Consider the following 23,972-nt stretch of genomic DNA (forward strand, 5'->3'; position numbering starts at 1 on the left):
TGTCTCAGTTCCAATTTACTTTCATTGTATGCATAATGACCAGGGCTAACATTCTGCTTAACATCTCCAATTCGTGGAAAGTGCCATGTTTGAAATGGCCAATGGTGTTGCCCACCAAAGAGTGAAGAATTCCTAACTAAAACTCAGCTGCAATTTTCCCCAATATCATGGAGTTTATTCAGGCCACATCTTTATTTTAACAGATTAACAGTGGGCCAAGACTTTGAGACAAAATATGAAATAAAAACTTTATCAAACAAAAAACGGTTTATAGAACTGTCAGCAGCTTGCAGGCTTTGCCTAAAGTGTAATTACCGCATTAAAAAGTTGCATTCTGTAGAAAATGGGAGCATGTTTAGTTTATGGAAAGCACATAAAACATAATGCTGAACACATTAATCGCAAGGTCAGTTATATTTAACTCTAGTATGGCTATAACTACAGAGTCATACAGGGTCGGTAAACTGTGTGGTGGATTTGAATTGTTAAAAAAAATCTCCTGTGATTGCCTGACTGGCAAAGTTGGATTTGCACTGCTTTAAAACTTAATGGAAATGAATGCCATTTACGGCTTGGCTGTTTCACACATTGATCGGGGCCATTAATTAGTGCAAATCTATATTGATGCAGGGAATAAGTACTGTCTGAGTTGAGTATGGGTTTGGTGTCCATTTGTTTATATTAGTCCAACATCAGTGGTGACACACACCAAAAAGTCCCACTCTTGAAATTTCATGATGTGAAGTCTATGGATGGATATTAAAAGTGCAATGTAAGATGCCTGTGTTACAAGTGGCATTGCAATCTATTTTTTAGCAATATTGGCTTAACCATTGGTGTGAGTTTGGGGTAGGACAACACATTTGTATTGTTTATAATTCATTGTAATTGTAATTAGGTTTGTATTTCCCCTGGTGGATGATAAAACAGGAACAAAATCACCATATCTAGCGACCAGAATATCATAGATACGTGGGGTGCTGGCTCTTTTGAACTGGGTCAGTGAATAACCCCCTAGCAACCACCAAGCACTAGGGTTGCTATTGTGTAAGTTTTGATGGTTAGATTACCGTCAGAGAAAAGAATTGCGGTTAACAGGTTTTTTAAAATTTTTTATGCAACATTACTGTGGCAAAAATCAAGTCACATCACAATTGAATGTGTTAGTTGGCATATTTCCACAGAGCATTGTCAGCACACTTAAACATTCCAAAAAGACGCATCTCCTAGTTCATCCCTTTAAAAGCACCACAGCTACAAAAAAAAAAAAATCCAAGTAAATATAATGACATACTAGTGCGCTTTTTTTTTGTAAACCACTGATCTGGGCAAATCTGAACATCTGACTGGGAAATCTGGAACATATGAAAATATTTTCAAAATTATTTTACAGCACAGGTGGAGGGGAATAAATCACTTTCCTATTTATCTCATCTGCTTATGGGGTAGTTTCACCAAAATGCTTATAAGACGCTTCATAACTGTTATCTTGGTGTCATTATGTAAACAAACATTGAGTGGAAATACTGCTTCCCTCAAAACTCCATTATCGGCTAAGGATGTGTGAAGACCTATAGTTTCACATTTGTTTTTTTTCCCTTCAGGCAACAGGACTGGATGACACAGTGAGTCCATAGCATGCTCTAAAGAATGGGATTAAATTACGTTGCAGTACTGTTATTCACAGAGGCACAGCTTCTGAGGGTGTAGGCTAATACATGTGACCATAATAAATTAGAAAATTTGAGCCATTTTAATGGTTTTAATTAATAAGTTAAATAAACATGGGATAATTCACAAATGTTTTTTAATTATGTCATCATTAATTCACCCTAATGTCGTTCCAAACCTTTATGACTTTCTTTGTTTCATGAAACACAAACTGAGAAATCTTGAAGAATGTACTGGTTGCTCTTTTTAATGCTATTACAATGAATGGGGACTGGAACTTTCAAGCTTAAAAAAGGATTCAAAAGCAAGAGTAAATTAGTCCATATGACTTGTGTGCTTGTAAAGTCTTCTGAAGTCATAAGTATGTGAGGAACAGACCAAAATTTAAGCCAATTTCACAGATAAGCTTCTTCTCCTCCAATGTGCTGTTAACTCGAGAACAACTGTGGCCAGAGCATTGAGTCAACGAGTTCAATGTTAATGAATCATTCAGACCAGCTTTGTGAAGCGAATAAACTGATTCATTGAAAATCAAAAGAAGTTTTTTTCACAAATTTGACCTCGTACCTTTTAGATTTTCAATGAAATATGACAAAAATTTGCTGTCACAAAAATGCTACTGTATGGAATTTAGTGCACAAATTGTATGGAACACTTTTACAATACTTTTATGGTCCTTTTTGGCTTTTTTGTAGATTGAAAGCTCCAATCCCCATTCATTGTAAATGCATGGGAAAATTTCTCCTTTAGCATTCCATGCTGAAAAAAAAAAAGAAATTACAGAATTAAAATTTTCTATGAACCTTTCCTGTGATTGGTCTATGGCTCTTGCATGTAAACAACAAGAGTTCATACCTCTGTACTCCAAAAGTGAGTACATAAATGGTGACAGCACAGTGCTTGACAAACACAGCATTATCAGGCTTGTGGAGAATGAAGGTAAACTCAGATTAAGCGTGCAAGCATCAGCAAGGCAAGCTGATTCGTACTGACATGCCAACCAGAGCATCACTTCCACTTAAGCAGGATGTGCTTTGGACTCAGCCTGCAGATGAGCATCTTCAGGGAGCATTGAGAGCAGGAGAGACAGCTCTATCGTTGGAGATCAGAACGTGGTAACACATGCACCCAGAAATAGCATCAAAGACTGCGGCAGTCTGCGGAAACATCCGTTGACACTTTTGCTCGCCCCTTGCTAACCTCAGATATGCCACTTAATTTTAAAAGCATTTATCATACGGGCGATTGCGAGAGGAAACTGTTTTCAATTATCACAAGAAGAGTAGTCATTTCTCCTCCTTCTTGTATTGTGCTTGTTTGGAGTGAGAGAAAGGGGAGAAGATAACAGGCGAGGCGAGACAACTTAATCTCTAACAGTTACTTCAATTCAGAAGCACACGCTCTGCGTTGGAAAATGGGGGTTTCAAAGTCGATAGCAATCAACCAATTTTGCGCCGCAGGAGGGAACAATATGCATGCTGGGACACCCAACCAGAGAGTGTGAGCGGTGCGGGAGTATACATATAGCATTTTTGTCTTGTATTACAGTTAATATTTCTAAAAACCCTTAGCCACCTGAGACCCCCACATGACTGCTGTGTACTTTTTCCATTTCCCTTTTTGATTTGTAACTAGTAGCATCTAATAAAAAAGTTTTTTTTTTAAAGATTCTTGAGTAAACAGTTTTCCTATAAATTGATGTCCACATATGTTGACCGATGGACTAAGTTGTGAAATTTTAAGTAATACAATTATAGTCCAATTTTTTTTCATCAATTAGTTTATAGAGGACTTGATGTATGTGGGAAAGGAGGGCACAGGAACTTGGTTCTTCAACTCAAAGGTATGACTTTTAATAACATCTCAGAAAGGGCTTATACACACATGACAGTGTAGAGTCTTGCGAACAGTTGGCTTCAATTCATTTAAATTATGCGCTGTGTATAGCGAAGCCAAAATACAACATCCACACATGTGGATGTGGGGTCACTCAAGGTTAAAACAAGATACCTTTACAAGCAAAAAAGGCAGTCTTTTTTCCAGGTAAATAAAAAAAAAAAATAGAGCTTAAAATAAGAAAAACAAATGTTGCCAAAAAAAAAAAAAAAGATTCATTCAATTGTAAAAACGTTTTTGTTTAAATTATGTTAAACTTAATTTTAAGATTTATTAAGTGTCATTTTCTTATCCGATTGGCATTAACAACAACAAGGAACTATTTACCAATGCAGTAAGAATAATAACTTTGTTTTCCCTTTGAATTTTATTTTTCTAACCCCATTGGCAAAAAGTGTTTTTCTTGTATTAATTTTATAAACCTCACTAAACCTTTTTAGATTTATTAGATTTTCTAATTATCAATTTTCTTCACGAGTAAATGTATCTTGTTTTAAGGATGTTTAGGTATTTACGCTGGAAAACAAGATAAATACTGTTTGAGAAAATTAATATTGCCGTTTTTATGTGGAGTTAGGTGATTTTGTCTGTTTTTGGGCCAGAGCATCTGTGGTCTTTCTCTTCCTAAGACTGCTCTGTTACCGCCTATCACGGCCATAACCTGCATGTTAATGGTCATAAATGCTTAAATTGTTAACATATCAGCAAGAATACACCATGTATTAAACAGTGTTTACTAGACTATTAGCAGTCAGAATGCAAGAAAAATGGAATTGTGAAACATTATCAAATCAAAAAACCCAAATGTTTAGTGAAAATTAATAATGAAAAGTGTGAACGTGAGTGTAGGGATGACAGAGGTCTACCTCTGTCTTTGTTCAGAAATCCAGAGGCGATCCCAAGGTTCCTGTCTTGCATTCCTGCCTGTTTGTCATGATAAAGATTAAATAGACTTGGAGGAGACAAAACAGATGCACACTGGTGCTCCAAAGTCTGTTTTCCATTAGGAGAGAAACATTTTCTCAATTACCGCTCACTGTGGGAGCCCTCCGTCAGCCAGGGCTTATTGCCACCATGTGCCATTCATCCTAAATTAACTGGCTTAATCAATGCCAAGAAAGAGTGGAACAACAGGGCAGTACAGTAAATAATGACCCTTCTCCCATAGAGAACAACACAACACAACCCTCTACCTAGATGAGAGAAAACTCAACAGCTCTGTTTTGAACCCCACAACTGTGCAACCGCGGGTATTGTAATGCTTCCACATTTCATTTAATGAGTAAACACTCCAACAGTTTATTTAGGACACAGCATAACAAAAACTCTAAATTTCCAAAAGTAAAATAAAACTAGCAACTGAGTCAAACACGAACACGAACACAATTCTATGCAACTGGCATTGACAGTAGTGTAACAAAAAAACGAATACAAAGAAAACCTATTTTGCATTAGTATATAGGGAGGAAGGGAATTGTAAGGAACTTAACGATTCTGGTTCTGATTTCACCTAAGGATTTTGGTTTGAGTCCATTAAAAGGATAGTTCACCCAAAAATGAACATTCTCTCATCATTTACTCACCCTCATGCCATCCCAAATATGTATGACTTACTTTCTTCTGCAGAACACAGATGAAGCGTTTTAGAAGAATATCTCAGCTCTGAAGGTTCATTCAATGCAAGTGAATGGTGACCAGAAATCAGAAGGTTTAAAATGGACACAAAAGCAGAATAAAAGTAATCCATTTGACTCCAGTGGTTTAATTCATATCTTCTACTATAAATCTCCACCTTTCACCAGACCCAACCAGTAGGTGGCTGAATGTGAAAGTGAAAGCCACTTCCACACCAGAATGTGCAAGTGAAAGTGTATATTTACAGTTAAAAATACATAAATATTGATCTGTTTCTCACTCATACCTCTCATATCATAGTGAATTTAACCACTGGATTTAAATTGATGACTTTTATTGTACCTTTGTATCCTTTTCTGGACCTTCTGGTCACCATTCACTTGCATTGTATGGACCAACAGAGCAGAGATATTCTTCTTAAAATCTTCATTTGTGTTCTATAGAAGAAAGAAAGTTATACACATTTGGAATGGCATGAGGGTGAGTAAATGATGAGAGAAGTTTCATTTTGGGGAGAACTATTCCTTTAACAATCCTTTATTTCTTTTAAATAATAATTATTATAGCTATAGAATAACATTATAAATTAATCCTAACTGTACAATATGTCTCCTATTTTTAATTAAAGTAATTTTTCACATATAAACCGCTAACTCTTGAGTTTGAAAATCATGACTAACTCATTAAAAACAACCTGAACATAAGAGTAATTTGTTGTTGAGTAAGATTAAACTGGCTGTGCTGCATGTTTGCTTAATAGCATGCAGTCAGCAGACAGACTTTCAAAATAAACGCAAAAATATTTTTTTATTTCTTTGTCAACTTACTGCCTTTGTCTAATATTTTCTTCTTTCTCTTTTCATAGTCACTCTCTTCAAATTCAATTCAGACCGAAAGCTTAATACTCTAAATCTGAATCCTAAATTATTTAGCAAATTCAGTAGCAGTGTAGCAAATATTGCCACATTCTTACATCAGCATGGGCAGAAGAGCGTTGAAGAAACGGAACCAAATCTCATGAAATTCGTTTGGTTCCAGTTTCTTAAAAATGGCAGAGGTTCTGAATAGAAACTGATTCTTGAGTCCCAATCCTATTCGTAAACCCGTAGGCTTGAGAACACAAACAACAACATCATAAAAATCTATTTCAAATTAGCACTTTGATGTCTGGGCTTAATCTTCATGTTTATTGTGGGCAGAATGACTTAAACGCAAAGACTTAGGGAGCAATCAGCACAGGTAAAGGAAATGAATGAAAAAAGTACTGAGAAACAGCAAACAAAACAATTGATGTAATGGAACGATTCAAATGATCCAGCATACTCCTCTTCGGCTTTGAGTGAGAAGTGTTCATTAAAAGCTGGCTGAGAGCAGAACTGCCAGCATCGTGTTTGCTAAAATTACCATACATTAGCGCACTTACCTCGTTGTGTATGATTAATGAAGTGCGTTGCAACTCACACCCTAAACTACTGTGCTGGGGCTAGTTCATACTCATTGAACTCATAGAACTATAACATTCACTTTCAGATAGGCAGGACTAGAATGGTCCATCATATTTAAAGGGTTCACACAAAAATGTAAATTCTGTCATCACTTACTCACCTTCATGATGTTTCAAACCCATATGTCTTGCTTTTTATCACAGAGAACAATAATAAGAAATTGGGCAGAATGTTAGGTACTGACAGCCTCTGTCACTATTCACATTCATTGCATTGTAAAACAACATCTTCATGTGTCTCAAAGGAAAAAGAAAGTCACATAGGGTTGGAACAACAAGAGGGTGAGTAAATGATGACAGCATTTTCATTTTTGGGTGAACTATACCTTTAAGCGAAAAGGATACACCGAAGACAAAGTGCACGCACAACTGAAGACAATCATTCACACGCCAGCATGTAAACACATTTAACCAAGGAAAGTTTGTTTTTTGCACTCACATCTGAATTAAAGCGGAGCTGACAGATGTTGCAGGAAATAACTTGCTTCTTCTTGGGTGGAATGGAGACTCCAAATGTGTGGTTGATTACGGCTTTCTGGACAGGGTCCATCTGGAAGACAAACAGTGGAGAAACACTTTTAGCAGGGCTAAAATAACAGGCCAGTAGTTCACATTTGTACTGGCCCTGTCAACATTTTCATTGGCTCCACCACAAAAAAATGACACATTTTATTTTAGCAGGGTATTTTTTATACTATATTAGGTTATACTCATAAATATATTATATAAAATGTGAGTCCAGTCTGAGGCTAATAAAGTGCAGTGCTGATATATTTATCGTGATTGATCAAGAGTTCAAAAGTCTGATTACTTGGGGTATTTCTTAGTTGTTTCTAGGTCTTCACTGAATGATTATTATATAATGCATTATGCAGTTTATTTAGGTCTTTGTGTTATGTTCACATTCAGATTGATTTTTAAGGTGATAGACTACTTTTTAGCATCCACTCTCCATACAGATATCAAAATTAAGTAAATCAAAACAATTCAGGCTGCATAAGGTGGATTAGTTCAATTCGGCCCTCAATTTAAAATGAGTTTTACACCCCTGCTCAACATAAACAGTCATTATATATTGCATATTTTTGTTTCTCATTTTGTCCCATGTTTCTGCCTTTCCAGTCCATACTTCAATGATGCTTCCTAGTGTGATCTATTCATTGGCGTTAGATTGACAGTTCTATTGGTGGAATATTTTCATTACTTTTGAAAAAGGATATAATTATTGATGCTAGATTATATTCATAAAGGGAGACTGGGGCTAACTGTCTCAATGGGAAGTTGTTACAATAGCAATATTGAAGCAATTATAAGGTTTTGAGTTAAAAGTCTAATTACACAAATGTGTTTTAATTAGCAGTGGTTTTGTATTCTGGTTTCAAACACATAAACTCTCTAAAATTACAATACAATTTTGTGAATTCTATCAGGGATGATCACATTAATGTTCACATGAAACCTATGCCACTGGTTTATTAGCAGGTTCCATTGTGACAACTAACACATTGTGGACAAAAGGTCAACATGTGTTCAGTGGATTTCCTTTTTGTTCTTGGGCAATAATAGTGAAAATAGTGAATTGACTTTATGTAGCCAAGACCTCAATGTATGTGGCTATACAGAAAAAAAAAATAAACCTACCACATACTCAGAGATATTCACTTGTGTAAAAAGTGTGACAAATAGCACACATCAAGCTAAGGAACATTCGGAATCTGTTGATGTGTTTAACAGACAATTGCCATGTACTGTCACAGTATGTACTGTATTTGATGAGGGACGCACGTATCTGCCACGATTATTTAGGTATGCATGCAAGTAGTATGAATAGATTTCAGCCATAGTTCATCCAGGGGACATGGGCATTGACCCGCTACCCACATATATGATGCAAGAACAACAACTGTGAAAATGATTTGATCTGGTTTTGTTAACCATCTGGGGTCGACGGACGCGTTAGCGCGTCCTGCTGGATTTTTTGTCATTACAGTGGAAACAACATAAAATACTCCGTCATTTTGGGGCATACAGATAAGTGTAAGACATAATTAGAGACTATAAAGGGTCTACTTTTATTTGTGTAAACTCACAACAACAACAACAAAACGTTGTGCTTTTGTAAAAATAAAGAAAATAAAAAGGGTGCGCTTTCAGCTGTCTCAGTGTGCGCAAGCATATTTCTGAAACACGTCACAAAAATGAACTGAAACTCTGTGAATACTTATCACACAAACAGCAAACATATGTCTAAAGAAAGCTTAAAATGTCTACTTTTAAATAAAACACTTCAAATTTAAAAGAAATATTCTCCTGCAATTGAATCTGTATGAAACAAAGCGATGTACAGTTTCTCCTGGCTCAGCTAATTATCCCTAATGTGATCACACCCACGGGCAGAGGGCGCTATTCATACAGTAATGTGCTGAGGCGATCAATGCAAATGGTGAACGCCCCGACTGTGCCTTAAAAACACCGTTCATTCACTTTTCTGTGCATTTGAAAGATCGCATGATACACAAGCGAGGAAACTCCTGGATAGTGACGAAAGGTTAACATTTTCCTCAGAAGAAGAGCGGGACTCTGATGAACGATTGCATTTTGAAAAGTGACTTGATCCAGCCGAGGATACAATTTCGGATGAGTAAGTCATTTAGTTTTACTTACATATTAGTTGATATGCTATTTTATATAAACATGTACATATTCAGGATTCAGATAATTGACATTTTAAATATGTCCTAATAAGCAAGTTTTAGTTACATTTAAATGTTGTTTTGGCTAAAGCAGGCATTTAAATTGTGTGCTGTATGATATAAATATGATATGTAATATGATATAAAACTAATATGAATGTTTAGATTATATTTTAACTAGCGTTTATGCTGCCTCATTATCATCAACAAAGCTTGTGCTTGCAAATATGTGTTCAGGTGTAAATGTGTCAAATGTGATGTAAATATGCCCATGTTAGAAAATCAGCATATTATAATGATTTCTGAAGGATCATGTGACACTGAAGACTGCAGTAATGATGCTGAAAATTCAGCTTTGATCACAAATTGCATTTTACAATATATTCAAATAGAAAACTGTTCTTTTAAATTGAAAAAGAGTTCAAAATATCACTGTTTTTACTGTATTTTGAATGAAATAAATGCAGTCTTGGTGAGCAGAAGAGACTTCTTCTAAAACTTTTAAATGGTAGTGTAGGTCTAACATTTAATTAAAGTCTTTATATAAAGAAAATGTATATTCAGACTTCTATTAACTTAAAACTTGATTTTGATCATTAAGTCTCTTTACATTCATTCTCTTTCTGTCACATTCCTCATTGATAGGCCCAGGGGAGGGGTCTTTGTCTCCTCCGGTGTGAATTACAATCAATATTCATGATCATTCACGCCTCCATGACCTTTCTAACACCAAAAGTGTCCGCCCCTTACTCTAAGACATTTTACTAATTTTCAATGTTGGTGTAGTTATTGCATTTTGGCTTTGTAGTTCAGTATTATTTAGACTTGTTTTAAAGAAACATAGAAAGAAAAGTCAGTGAGATGAGAATCAGATACACAGAATGTGTTCTTTGCATTAGTCTGTTTCTGCAATCCTAAAAGCTGGGTGTAAATGAGAACGATAAGCATTCTGTGCTGCGGGCGAGACAGCTGTTTAATGCTGAGAATCAATGGCACTGGTCTCCTGGGGTCTCCCTGATAGAAATAGATACTCTGATTAACAAACCAAGGAGGACTAAGACAAGAAACTACGTTGAGGTTGACTCGATCAACAGCAGCTTCTGAAGTTATGCCAGATGGTTACCTTTAATCAAACAAACACATTAAAATCAAAGCCAACAAAAGCCTTTCATAAAGAATGACAAATATGCCAACATTGCTCCAATTAATAGTCTACACAACTTGTGCGCTATATTCCAAGTCTTCTTAGGACATAGCTTTTGTGTGTTGAATAGAAGTCGTTATACACTGATAATCTTCCCTCCGCAGTGGCTTTGAAATACCATATTTTGCTTTCACATAAACAACAACAAAAAGAAGTGTCAACATGTTTGACGGTTTGACATCATTGGCGCCCAAATGCCATTCGTTCTCACGTGTGTTGAAACTGAATGTGACGTGCCAGATAAAATATGCAGAAAGAAGAATGATATTTGAGAGCTGTAGCGGAGCAGAAGATTTTCAGTGAATAAAGATTGTAAGTCAAAACTGTAACTGTGAAAAGTGTCCCTTGTAACTTAATTTATATCATAAAAGAAGACAAATAATTTCATTTTAGGAAAGACAGTCCGACATAGAATCAAATAATACTTCAATTACATTGTCACCTTTAATATTGCTAGAATTATTGGTATAATTAAAAAATTTCTAGCCAACCATATATCCAACTCTACACTCATGGATCAGAGAATTTAATGAGACAAGAAAACAAAATTTAACAAGCACTGAAATCACTCATGACACCTTAGCACAAGAGCACTGACTTATGCCTCCAAGGCACTGAAGCATTTCACATTAGTTCACTACAGCCATTTCTCTAAGAAGGAAAGCGTTAGACAGACAAATCAAGCAAAATACAGAATCATGAGATGGAATGTATAAGAAAACTGGAGCATATTCAACTTGTGACACAATCCTGACATATTTTACCTGAAGCGAATGGAGAGAGTCCATAGTGTATTTCAATGTGAATTTACAAGTGGAGAGAGCAGTCCAAGGGAGAGAGAGAGAGACACGGTGAGGCGTGTGCACTTAAACAGTGTAGCAGAGGAGGTCTGGTGTCACGGCAACACCACTCTCTCTCTCTCTCTCTCTCTACACACACACACACACACACACACACACACACACACACACACACACACACACACACACACACACACACACACACACACACACACACACACACACACACACACACACACACACACGTTGGTGCAGCTATCATTATGAGGACTCTCCATAGATATCATTACTTTTATACTGTACAAACTATAGATTCTATCCCCTAAACATCACAAAAAACTTTCTGCATTTTTTAATTTTCACTAAAACATAGTTTAGTATGTTTTTAAGATTTACATTTATATAGTTATACCCTTGTAATTATCAGTTTGTAAACTAAAGAAAAGTAAACCACTTAAACCTGCCCACACACCCAGTTATATCTGTAAAGCAATTAGGGATGTGTGAGACTAGTCGACAAAACGGTACTGATGCTTCTAGTCGACGCTGAAATTACTAGTCGGTAGGGCTGCATGATAATAGCAAAAATCATAATTGTCAATTATTGCTCTTGATATTGTAAACGCGATTATTAATGACGATTAAATACCGTTACATCACAAAGTATGCAAACATGTGGTTCTTCAGAGTAGCAGATTTCAATGGTGGATATGAGCTGCGCTCCAGTTTCTTTTAAGCATCTTTTAAGCATTATATTGTATTGTATTTTATATTGTAATAATGTTTGTTGACCTAAGGCAAATTAAAATGATTGTAAATTGATATCTATGGTATAGAATAAATGTAATTATTGCTAAATTACTGGTTAAATTATTAGTCCACGTACAGTAAATATCAATATTGTTAAATCTACCAATACCAGCTGCATGGCAAATGGGTCTTATTAGAGCAGACACGATCACAATGATGGTGATTCCTGAAATATGCTATTCATGCCATATTCTATATGTAGGCTACACTTCCAAAACCCACTTAGAACAGTTAAGCTGAATTATTTTATTGCTGTCTTGTACAAATAAAATTCACATTGGCCTACATATTAAGCTGCGTACACACTGCCAGCGACATCACATGCGACAGCGACTCCATCCCATTCATTTTCAATGAGAGCACAGCGACTTCCGGCGACACGAGCTGTCGCGACCGTTGGCAACTAGATGAGGGCGTGTCCAGCGACGCGACAAAGTTGAGACAAGTTCAACTTTATTCAAATGAAGAGCGACTAACGGAAACGACATCCAATAGGAGAGAAGACGGGAGAGCTCACGTGATCCTTTCTCTCTCTCTCTCTCAGCTGCTGCAGTAACGGAAAGATGGATGAAAGGCTAATTCTTGCTGTTAGCAATTTTCCAGTGCTCTATGATATGGATATGGTATATCCAGCCGCAGCTCTTGCACCAGCCGGTGGTACTTGCCGTGCTGACACCAAGATTTAATGGTTTTGTGGACCCAGACACACTGGCGTTTGCATTTTTGCCGCAGATAAACAGCCGCTATGGCAAAGAGCACGCCTTGTTTCTCATTCATCTTTTATATAAAGGATTTTATGTACTGATTCCATTTATATTTAGACTTTTCCCTCCAAAATGTTTGCTTTTAGCACCAAGAAAAGTGGTTTGCTGTCAAGAGCAATGGAATGACATCCGTGAATGTCATTTATAAACGTTACTAGGCAACCAGTAGTGGGAACGCCCACTAGTGACTTCACCGCCAGCCACTGGTGACCTGCAGCGACAAAGTCACTGGCAGTGTGTACGCAGCTTAAACATGACAAAACAAAACTGTTATTAAATTTTTTATAAATTGTACACAGAAATCGAGCAATGCTACAAACTCTCCCATTACAATGCCTTTTAATTCTGATTACAAAATCTGTACACATTTCCACCAATAATGCTGTGTAATTATTTGGATGAGCTACTTTTCACGGAAGTCTATTATTGTAGTATCAATGATTTCAGATCAACCCACCCCTAAGTTGCACAGAAAAACAAAACAAACTGTAATAGGTCACTGACCAAGTTGGTCATATGAACTTTTAAAAATGGTTTCACACACTGAACGAATCAAGCATCCTAAATTTCTAAACCATTGTTTTCTATGAATGTAAGCACACATAGAAAACGGTGTTTGCAGTCCGACTGAGTAAAAGAGAGACTTTGGAGGCTGCTCAAAATTCTAGATTTCCATAGAATAGAATAGATTTCCATTAAATTCTATACATTTCTACCAAAATCTTTCAGTTTGTGCAATTGCAGTGTTTTTTACATATCTGCAAACTCATCGACATCATTCTATTCATTCTTGAATAAGTGCAAAATGTTTCGTAAGTATGTTTCTGTATGGTAATAAGATAACATTTTCTATATGCGATACATGTGCTTTGTCCTATCTAATGCGATGCAGCATGGCATTTCTTGTCCGGTGAGTGACTGGCTTAAGTGGGTTTCTTGACCAAAATGGGCATAGAAAATGCAATGTGGTGACTTCCAATGGGTAACGGTGACCAATTGGTGACTGCAAAGTGCAATTACCCGTGCCCATGACTTTTAACTCTTTAACTAAAACTGACGTTTTTAATTCTATGGTAACCATGCAGATGTTTACTAGAGGCATATTTTATCCCTGGAAAAAGAGTACAGTGCTCTCTGCTTGATTAGAGGATGGCGGAATGGACTAGCAACCATCCATTCACAACCTCTGCGTGTCACTAAAGCAGTTCCTTGCCGTTACGCCATCCTCAAAACACAGCACAGGAAATGCCCCTAATTTTTTAAAGGAATCCAAAGCCACACAGCAGCAATCTGTTACCGTACTGACATGCCACCTGTGTGCATAGTGCTGAACAGCAGTAATCTGTGATTGAAATCTTACTCTCCCACCACAACAATTTTCAGGGAAGGAACGTTACAGGCTAAAGGAATGATGACTGCGGGAAATAGAGGGGTCAGGAGAGAAGATACAGCAGGAAATTCAATGTTTATTAGAGCTATCATGGACTTGTTGTTGTGTTCTACCTCTGCATGCACCTGGTGAGGCCCAATATGCATTCACAGAGGAAAGTGACTTTACCTGTCAATCAGAAATTGTTAATCACATTACCGTGAGAGGAAGTGAGGAGACTTCAGTTACTGTCCAATGAATTTAAATGATAGTATCCAGGCATTCACCTCCATTCAGCCATAACTGAAAATCAAATAAACAAACTCCCTTCACCAACAATAAGCATGATTGGGAATATCAGTCTGAAACAATGTACCAGGCATGTGGTCTCCAAGGATACTTTGGAGAAAGTGCCTTGAAACTATTTGAGTGAGAAAATAATAAACATTAACTAAAAAGTCACATAAGAAATGTGATTGAGAATAGGGATGCACCGATCTGATACCTGGATTGTAACGGTGGCAGCCAATCAACATTCAGAAATCAAATAAAATGTCCTCTTTTTAATTTATTTTATTTATTCGTTCGGGTTCCAGACAGACCTTTAATCCTGTCAATAAATGAACTCCAGATAGCTTATTAAAAACCACCAGTATGTTTTTATGAAGGGCTTGAAAGGAGGGAGAATCAAATTAAACTTACAGGAAAACTCCAATTCATTTACCCAAAAATTCTCTTTGATTTTAGTATCAAATTCAGTTACATCACACCTCTATGGTGATCAAGACAAAGAGGGGAAAAAAGAAAAACAAAATCAACGGAAAAAAAATAAACTTCACAAAGTACAGTTCCACGACTTGCTGCAATTGCGTTTCCTCAGGCGATTTCGCTTACTTTCATATACTTTGTCTCAGTCCCAAATGTTCACAACCCCCAAAAAAAGAAGATATTAGAAAATATTAACTTTATTATGGTTGTATGACATGCGAGGCTTGTGCATGTCATGTGGGTGCGTTGAGCTCATACCCGGTACCGCTGGTCTTCAGTTGGAGTCTCAGGAGCTAAGTAACAGGAGCTTTGTTTGCAGCACGGACCAGGGGAACAGTGAGGCATAATCCAAGGCACACACCTCTGCCAGCAGCCGAAATAGAGAGTTTGCGTCTTTGCTTCACAGCTGCACTCTCGATCACACCGACATGGCGTCCAAACCCAGGAAAGCATAACAATCTGGTAAATCTGATCTCCACAAAACTGTTGGCGAGCGAAAATCGGGCTTAAAATCGTGTAGTGTAAACTCGGCATTGGACGCGGAGGCAACTGAGATTTGAACTCCACCACCCGGACTGAGGCGATTCACTACATCACCACGAGGACTTACAGTGCATTGGGAAATGGCCATCCCAAATTGGGGAGAAAAGGAAAATAAAAGAAGGAAAGTGCTCGGTGAGTGTATATGAGTGCTGGAAAGCACCTGCCAAAAAGACAGTGCAGGGGTACTGAATTAAGTATGTATTTGGTGTTATCGATACTTTAGAAAGACTGGTCTTATTATTTTTATTTTAAACTATATTGTTAAAATATTCAAATATACGTTTTAGTATCAGCTTAATAGTGAAGCACTGGTACTTCTGACATCACTACAAGATGGTAAAAATATTTGGGGCTTTACTGAAAACATTCGTGGCTTAAGCCCACATAGCCCAGGCCTTGTGCTGCACAGGGACAGCACTAAAGAGTATCACAACACAGTCATAGTGCACAAGCATAGAACACGTCTATGGAACAGCACACAGAAAAACATACGTATGCTCACTCACTAGGACTTCACTTTCAGTCAGAAACTTAAAATGACTTGAAATGATGATGATCTTTCAGTCAGACTTCTTTCTCTCTTTCTCCCAAACTATTTACGAGCTCCCTCAATGATATATTGTCCCTGTAATAGTAAGAATGTCTTTGAGTGAGCTGATAGCTGTGCCCTTGCCAAGGCCAGAGACGTTCATCTCTGAAGAACAGAAAGAGAGCAGATGGATTATGCGCTGTTTCTCTTCATGGCTGAGAACACCTGGCTGAGCACAAACCAGCCTCAGTCTGTTGTGACTTTTGCAGCATTGTTTTCAGTAATAGAGAGAGAGAGAGAGAGAGAGAGAGAGAGAGAGAGAGAGAGAGAGAGAGAGCCGTGACTATAGCTCGCTGTGTAATCACATTGGGATCATCCCTCATCCGAGCAGCTCTCTCAAGCACAAAATCACAATCACACTGATGACTAACTCCTCTTTATCCAATGTGCTGCCTCAACCACAGAGATTTATTCAATATACTTCCCAAACGACAAGGCAAATTGCTTTGTTTTCTCTTACTGTTGTTATTATTTGTGTCCATTAGGGTTGGAACTGGTTCTTTTTTATAAAAAAATAAATAAATACCGGAACCAAATTATTTTCTTGCTGTTCGGTTCCAATAATGTCTCTTGAACATCTGCATTGTTCTGCCGACAATGTTTCCTAAAATGCTGAAAAAACAGTGCCTAAACAAAACAAATTTTTATATTATATTATTTTAGAATATAGTACAAATTTGGTACCACTTTATATTTGGTGCCTTCAACGCAATTGTTATGTATACCCTGTCTTGTTTTTCCGTTGCCCTTTGTTTGTCATTTTTGTCACTTTTGTAGTTCCTTAGTTTTCACTTTTGGCACCCTTGTAACTCCATAGTCTTGTTTTCCCTCGTGTTCACTGTTCATTGTTTTCACCTGCCCTTGTTAATTTGTCATTTGCTTCTGTTAATCACCTTGTCATCTAGTTTGTGTTCTGGTTATTCATTGGCCCCTTTGTCCCACATTCTTGTATTTAAACCCTGTCTGTTTGTTCAGTCTCTGTCAGTCGTCGTTTGGTATGGTTGTATGTTGTTATGTTGTCAGCCTGGTATGTCTCCCCTGCCCGTGTTTTTCTAGTTTTGTGTTTGTTTCCCCATTGAGGGTTTTTCCTTTCTGTTGGTATTTTTAAATAAAGTTTAACTGCATTTGGATCCGCACCTCCTCGTCTGCCTGATTCATTACAGCAATATGGTCTCATAGTGAAAATGTGACTCTATATACATTTTTGCAAAACTCGTTACACGTGTCTCCAGATACTATTCCCTGCAAATTCCAGGAGAAATGAACACTAGAGGTGCAATAACAACTGTTTTATTCACTTTCACTCAAATCATGACTTGATTTGAAATGGCAGATAATGACTGTATAAATACTTATTTTTCTCTCTATTACTCAGAACCTGCTATTTTATGATGTCAACACACATTTACTCAAACACATCTTATGAAAAACAACATATTTTAATGTTTTTATTACAGACTCACCTACATATACGGCCTTATTCCCATTGTGCGGTAGCTTAAAATGATAGGGCATTGGATGTAGAGGACCGCGGTTCAAGTCCGGCCATGAACTAATACATTGTATTTATTGTGCAGCTACATGTGGTTCTGCACAATTCTCACATGTGCTGCTACTGAGGTTGATGTACGTGTAGGTTTAGGAATAGGGGTAGGGTTAGGGTTTAGGGTAAGGGTAGGGTTAGGTTTAAGGGTAAGATTAACAGTGTATTTACAGATGTACTGAAATGCAGTAGTACAATATAAGTACAATGCAACAACCTATCTGTACATAATAAGTACATTGTGGGTCCATATATTATATTACATTACATTAGGTTACAAAATTATATTTTGAAATTGCAGTCTGAATTGATTGTGATGGCACTAAAGGGAAAACAATAGCTTAAACCAGCCTAAAGGTGGTTTGCTTGTCTCCCAGCATGGTTAAGCTGGTTATGTTTTTGCTGGCTTTAGAAGAGTTTGGGGCTCTTTTCAGCTATTCAGACTGGGAGACCAGCTGAAACCAGGAAAGACCAGCAAACCACCTTAGTATACTTTAAGCTGTTTTCTTTTTTCTCAGCTGGGGAACGAGATAGACTGGTGCCGCAAACAAATACAATAAAACATCTTTCTATCATGTTGTCCATGGTGGTTGCACGTAACAACAAAGTGTGTGATCAGTGTAGTCTGATTCACAAACCAATGACTCTTCTGAACCAGTTCTTTTCAATGAATCAGTCAAAATGACTCACAAATCAGTCACAGACAAACTCACAACAAAATACTGTATGGTAAAGGTTATAATATAGTAAGGATGAATTGTTTGGTGCTTTGTCAAAGTATGAAGAATCATTAATGAAATCGTAAAGGAAACAGTTATGGGGCATAAGAATTGACACAAAATCGTTACATTTCTAATGATCCCATCCTTGGTGTCAATCATATTATTATCAGGTGAAAAAGCCGTTTTTTTTTTTTTTTCAGATTTCATGATCAGAAGATGGTGGATCATGTAAATAGCAGCTTGGGAGGACCTGCAGGCTTCCTGCTCTGCATTGGGAGAGGAGAAAGCACTAATTATACATAAGGACACCTGCGCATGATGTTCCACAAACAGTCAGCTCAGATGGATTGCCAGAAGAAGCATATGTACACACATAAGCAGTACTGTTTGTTTTTACTGCACAGTAAACAATAGCAGTTATCTTTCCTCAAAATATCTCTAATACCTGTTATACACATTCAGTTAGGGCTGTTTGCTTAGTTCCTGTTTTGCACATTCAGTTAGTACTGTAGCTTTTGAACTCCAATTTTGTGCATGATTGTGTTTGTAATTTCACAAAGTGTTTCTGTAAAAGGGTACACCAGACTTTCAGAAAAATGCTCGGGTCAAGCTCAGGCACTTTATTAAATACAGCTTAATAATTTATGCAGTCGCAAGACAAATACCGTGACGCTTAACAGGACAGAAAAATAAGAGCTCAAATAACCATAGCTCATTGAGGGATTGAGAGCTAGCTTTACGTGAGAGTTAATTACATGAATTATTTTGATATTTAAAGTTAAGTTTGACATGTTTAGGTTAATATACCAAATTCTTTCATTTTAGAGTGAAACAAGCCAAATTATCCCACAAAATATCACAGTATTCATAAAATTCATTGCTAAAACTTACTGATGTTTGTACTGTTAAAATTATGTAATTTCCCAGAGGATGATGTCAAAAAGGAACTAGCTTATTACAAAAGACTAACAGAATGTAAAGTGATATTAAGGACTGGAATAACCTACACTGGCGGCCAAAAGTTTGGAATAATGTACATGTTTGCTGTTTTGGAAGGAAATTGGTACTTTAATTTACCAAAGTGGCATTTAACTGATCATAAAGTATAGTCGGGACATTACTGATGTAAATAACAGCACCATCACTATTTGGAAAAAGTAATTTCTGATAAAACCTACACAGGCCCCATTTCCAGCAGCCATCACTCCAACACCTTATCCTTGAGTAATCATGCTAAATTGATAATTGGTACTAGAAAATCACTTGCCATTATATCAAACACAGTTGAAAGCTGTTTGGTTTGTTAAATGAAGCTTAACATTGTCTTTGTGTAGTTTTGAGTTGTCACAGTATGCAATAGACTATCATGTCTTAAGATCAATATTAGGTCAAAAATGGCAAAAAAGAAACAGCTTTCTCTAGAAACTCATCAGTCAATCATTGTTTTGAGGAATGAAGGCTATACAATGCTTGAAATTGCCAGAAAACTCAAGATTCCATACAAAGATGTACATTCCAGTCTTCAAAGGACAACGGACTCTAACAAGGACAGGAAGAGATGTGGAAGGCCAGATGTACAGCTAAACAAGATGATAAGTACATCAGAGTCTCTAGTTTGATAAATAGACGCCTCACATGTCCTCAACTGACAGCTTCATTGAATTCTACCCGCTCAACACCAGTTTCATGTACAACAGTAAAAAGAAGACTCCTGAATGCAGGCCTTATGGGAAGAATTGCTAAGAAATAGGCACTTTTGAAACAGAAAAACAAAAAGTAAAGGTTAGAGTGGGCAAAGAAACAGACATTGGACAACAGATAATTGGAAAAGAGTGTTATGGATCTTAACCTCATTGAGATTTTGTGGGATCAGCTAGACTGTAAGGTTCGTGAGAAGTGCCCGACAAGATAGCCACATCTATGGCAAGTGCTACAGGAAGAGATGGGTGAAATGTCACCTGAGTATCTGGACAAACTGACAGCTAGAATGGCAAGGATCTGCAAAGCTGTCATTGCTGCATGTGGATGATTTTTTTATGAGAACTCTTTGAAGTAGATTAAGAAGTTCTGAAAAAGAAATAAAATAAATAAAATTTTAATAGTAATTGTTCACATTATTAATGTCCTGACTATACATTGTGAACAGTTGAATGCCACTTTGGTGAATAAAAGTACCCATTTCTTTCCATAAGAGCAAAATCTGTACATTATTCCAAATTTTTGGCCACCAATGTATAAACTGCTTACCAGTTTTAAAACTATATTTTAACATATTTTGCTGAAACATTTTGATTAGAGAAAGGAAAATATAAAGAAACACCTGGAAGATTTCTTGATAAATTGTCAGATTTTCAATCATTTGAGAAACATGTGGCAGATATGGCAAAAAAGCAGCATTTGCTCAAATCAAAATAGTGAATTATTTAAAATTCACCCTTATGTTCACTTAATTGTGATATTTTGATGTAAAAAGAAACTAATATGATTTCAATCTTTAAGATTGTGAATTAAATTTTTATCCAGAATACTGTAAGCATATATGATGAAAACGTGACAATCTACTCCATAGCAGGAATGACGCAGTTGAGAAACGCAAATGTTGATTAAAGGAGAGTCAAAGCAACAGGAGAGGTGAGATCATTATAGGAGACACACAAACAACAGCGCTTATCAAGTAATACCTCAAAAATGACTGTGAATCATGTGCATTGCTAACTATAATTATGCCATTACTTGTAAGCTCAATAGAGACTACTGTGATTAGCATCATTAGGAGAAATTAATTCATTTGAAGGTCTTGTAGGAAGATGGTATAATTAGGCTAATTTTGCGATGGCCTGATTGCAGCCTAGAGAACTCTTGATTTTCACGAACAGTCAAGCAGTAATTATGACAGCTTTTCCTGTGTTTATTTGTTTATTTATGGCGCAAATCGTCCTGTGGTTGCTGGGTTGTTAAAAAAACACGGTCAACAGCAGATGTACTGGTGAGTGCATGCTAACAGCTGACTCTGACCCATGCTTTCACTAACCTATAACTGCTTTTAAGAGTGTTGTCACTTTGAGGCACTGTAGGAAACAAAATTGAATTGAGAATGCTTTTAAAATCCAATGAAATTCATGGCCAAATTTAAGTCGAATTTGAATTTAAAGAGATCATATACTCACCCTCATGTTGTTCCACAACTGAATAACTTTGTTTCGTCTGTGAAACAAAGAAGAGATGTTAGGCAGAATAATACAAACAAATCACCATTGACTTTTATTGCATTCTTTTTCCATACAATGAAAGTGAATGATGACTGAGACTATAATTCTGCTTAATATCTCCTTTTGAGTTCCACAGAATAAGTCATACAGATGGAAACAACACGAGGCCAGAATTTGTACTTTTGGGTAATCTGCCTCTATAAGGACATAAAAAAAATTTAATTAAATTCAAAGAAATTTATATAACTGGTGTGGGTGGCATTTTTATAACAAATAATAAAAATTGTCAGAATATATTAACCATGAACCTGTTATCATTCACACACACAAAATTAGTTATTTAAGAAAAATTATATTAATTCCACCAATGGAATTTTCTATTTAATATAATTAAACTGTTTTGACAGCTTTCTTAATTGTTTTGACTGTATTGAACTTAGATAAGAGAAATATGTCTAATTAGTAGAGAGAATGCATTCTACAAAGGGAATAAATAGGAAAATATTACAGGTAATTAAAATGAATTATGTATTTATTCATGTTTTGTTGAAAAACATCAGTTCGACTATTACAATTCCTCTGTTGTGTGTTATTTTATATTACATTTCTTCGATTCTGATACCATTTTTGATACAATTATTGAATTCTAAAAAATAAAAAAAATAATAAAACAATGGAGAAAGTGAAAAGAGAACGATTTGGAGTGGGAAAATAAAAGCAGCAGCTGTTAAACAAGCCCCAAATTCAGACAGACTTTCTTTCCATTCCAGATCTCATCAGCCATTCTCTGTCTCCCTTCATTGCCATCACTGCAGCAGTGTGGGTTAGGGGAGATAAAAGCAAAAAATCAATTTTGCTCCATCTCATTTTAGGGGTTGGGTTTAGGGGCTTGAATCAATGTGTGAAGGATCGGCAGCCACAGATCTCCCCCAAACACAAACCGGCTAAGGTCAGTTTGAAATATAGCCTACTGTATGGCATACTTGGGCTGCATAATATAATCTGAATGATGCTAATGATGCTAACTTTATAAATTAAGGGTGTCCACACTTCTGACCAACAAATGCAACTCTGAGTCACTCTGCAAACAATACAATTTAATGTTGTTGTACATAAACACATGTTTATACATTGATTAAAAACATTAATCTGAGCATAGCTGAGGTCACAGGTGAGATCATAGTCTTCAGGATATGGGTATTTTCCCAAATATGTAGTTACTGTGTATATTTTCTTTAAAAATAACACAGGCCTTTTTCAGTTGACCCAAAAGTGAATGAGTGAAAAATTCCCCATTTCTCTATTCACATTGCCATTCACATTGTACCTGGATCTAGAGGTCAGTACGGGAATTTTTTTTTCATCCCACTCCTGCAAGTTTCTATCCCACACCCAAATGCTCCCACTGAATTTGACTCCATGTTCACCCACTCTCTGCCCACATTGGGGGTTTGCATTCATTAATTCATAAAATATGAATTCTTCTCTGACCGCCCGCTCACATCCACATCTCATGGAAGTACTGTCCGCTCCCGCTCCCGCCTTAAGCTCAGAAATTTAATCCAGCGGCGCAAGAAATCTAATCAGGTCCTGCGGTTTCTGCGGGAGTTCCGCATGAATGCAGACCTTAACCTGCATTCTTTTTTGGTCCACTTTTGTTGCGATAAAATAATTCTTACACAAATTGTTGCACAATTTACATAACAATGGTTTTATCGTCACAGATGTGCATTTATTGGCATTTTACAATGGCTTCAAAAACTGCTTATCCAATCAGAATTTAGAGTTGCAACTATCCGTTTTATAATACAAACAGGGCTCCAGACTAACATATAAGAGCAATGGCACCAAGTTCTACAGATGGTGGCACCTGATTTGGTAGCACCACAGGGTTTTAGGGCCTTTAACAATATAATATTGCATATGCACATCTGACCGTAAAGCACTGATTTTGAGTTGAGATTGCAGATGTAAATTTGACTGATATTAACAAAAGCCAACAAAAAGAAAAACTAATCAACATGTAATTTATACAGGGCTATGTTCAAATATTCTGACAGTAGGAATCCTTAACCGATATTCTTTTCCTTTCATCAGGATCTTAATCATTGAATTAACTTTTCACTTCAACCAAAGCTTATTAGAACTGAACATATTTACAGAGGAGAACAACTCATAGCTTCGTCCATATTTCATGGGGGTATAGGCTTTAAAGCTCTTTTTTCAATTCTCCTTTGTATTTGCCCTTATAA

General features: G+C 36.6%; 1 protein-coding gene across 4 annotated transcripts in view; it reads right to left on the minus strand.

Moving 5' to 3' along the window:
• The window catches only part of LOC127659240 (zinc finger protein 385B), a 179,800-nt gene that overhangs the window by 27,936 nt on the left and 127,892 nt on the right, over window positions 1–23,972 (minus strand). For all 4 annotated transcript variants that reach the window (XM_052148969.1, XM_052148968.1, XM_052148971.1 and 1 more), the window contains one exon: window positions 7,146–7,256. In XM_052148969.1, coding sequence (XP_052004929.1) covers window positions 7,146–7,256 — 111 coding nt within the window. The remainder of the gene's footprint in view (window positions 1–7,145; window positions 7,257–23,972) is intronic.

This window comes from Xyrauchen texanus, chromosome 18 (assembly GCF_025860055.1).
Source record: "Xyrauchen texanus isolate HMW12.3.18 chromosome 18, RBS_HiC_50CHRs, whole genome shotgun sequence".
In the NCBI taxonomy this organism is placed as follows: Eukaryota; Metazoa; Chordata; class Actinopteri; order Cypriniformes; family Catostomidae; genus Xyrauchen; species Xyrauchen texanus.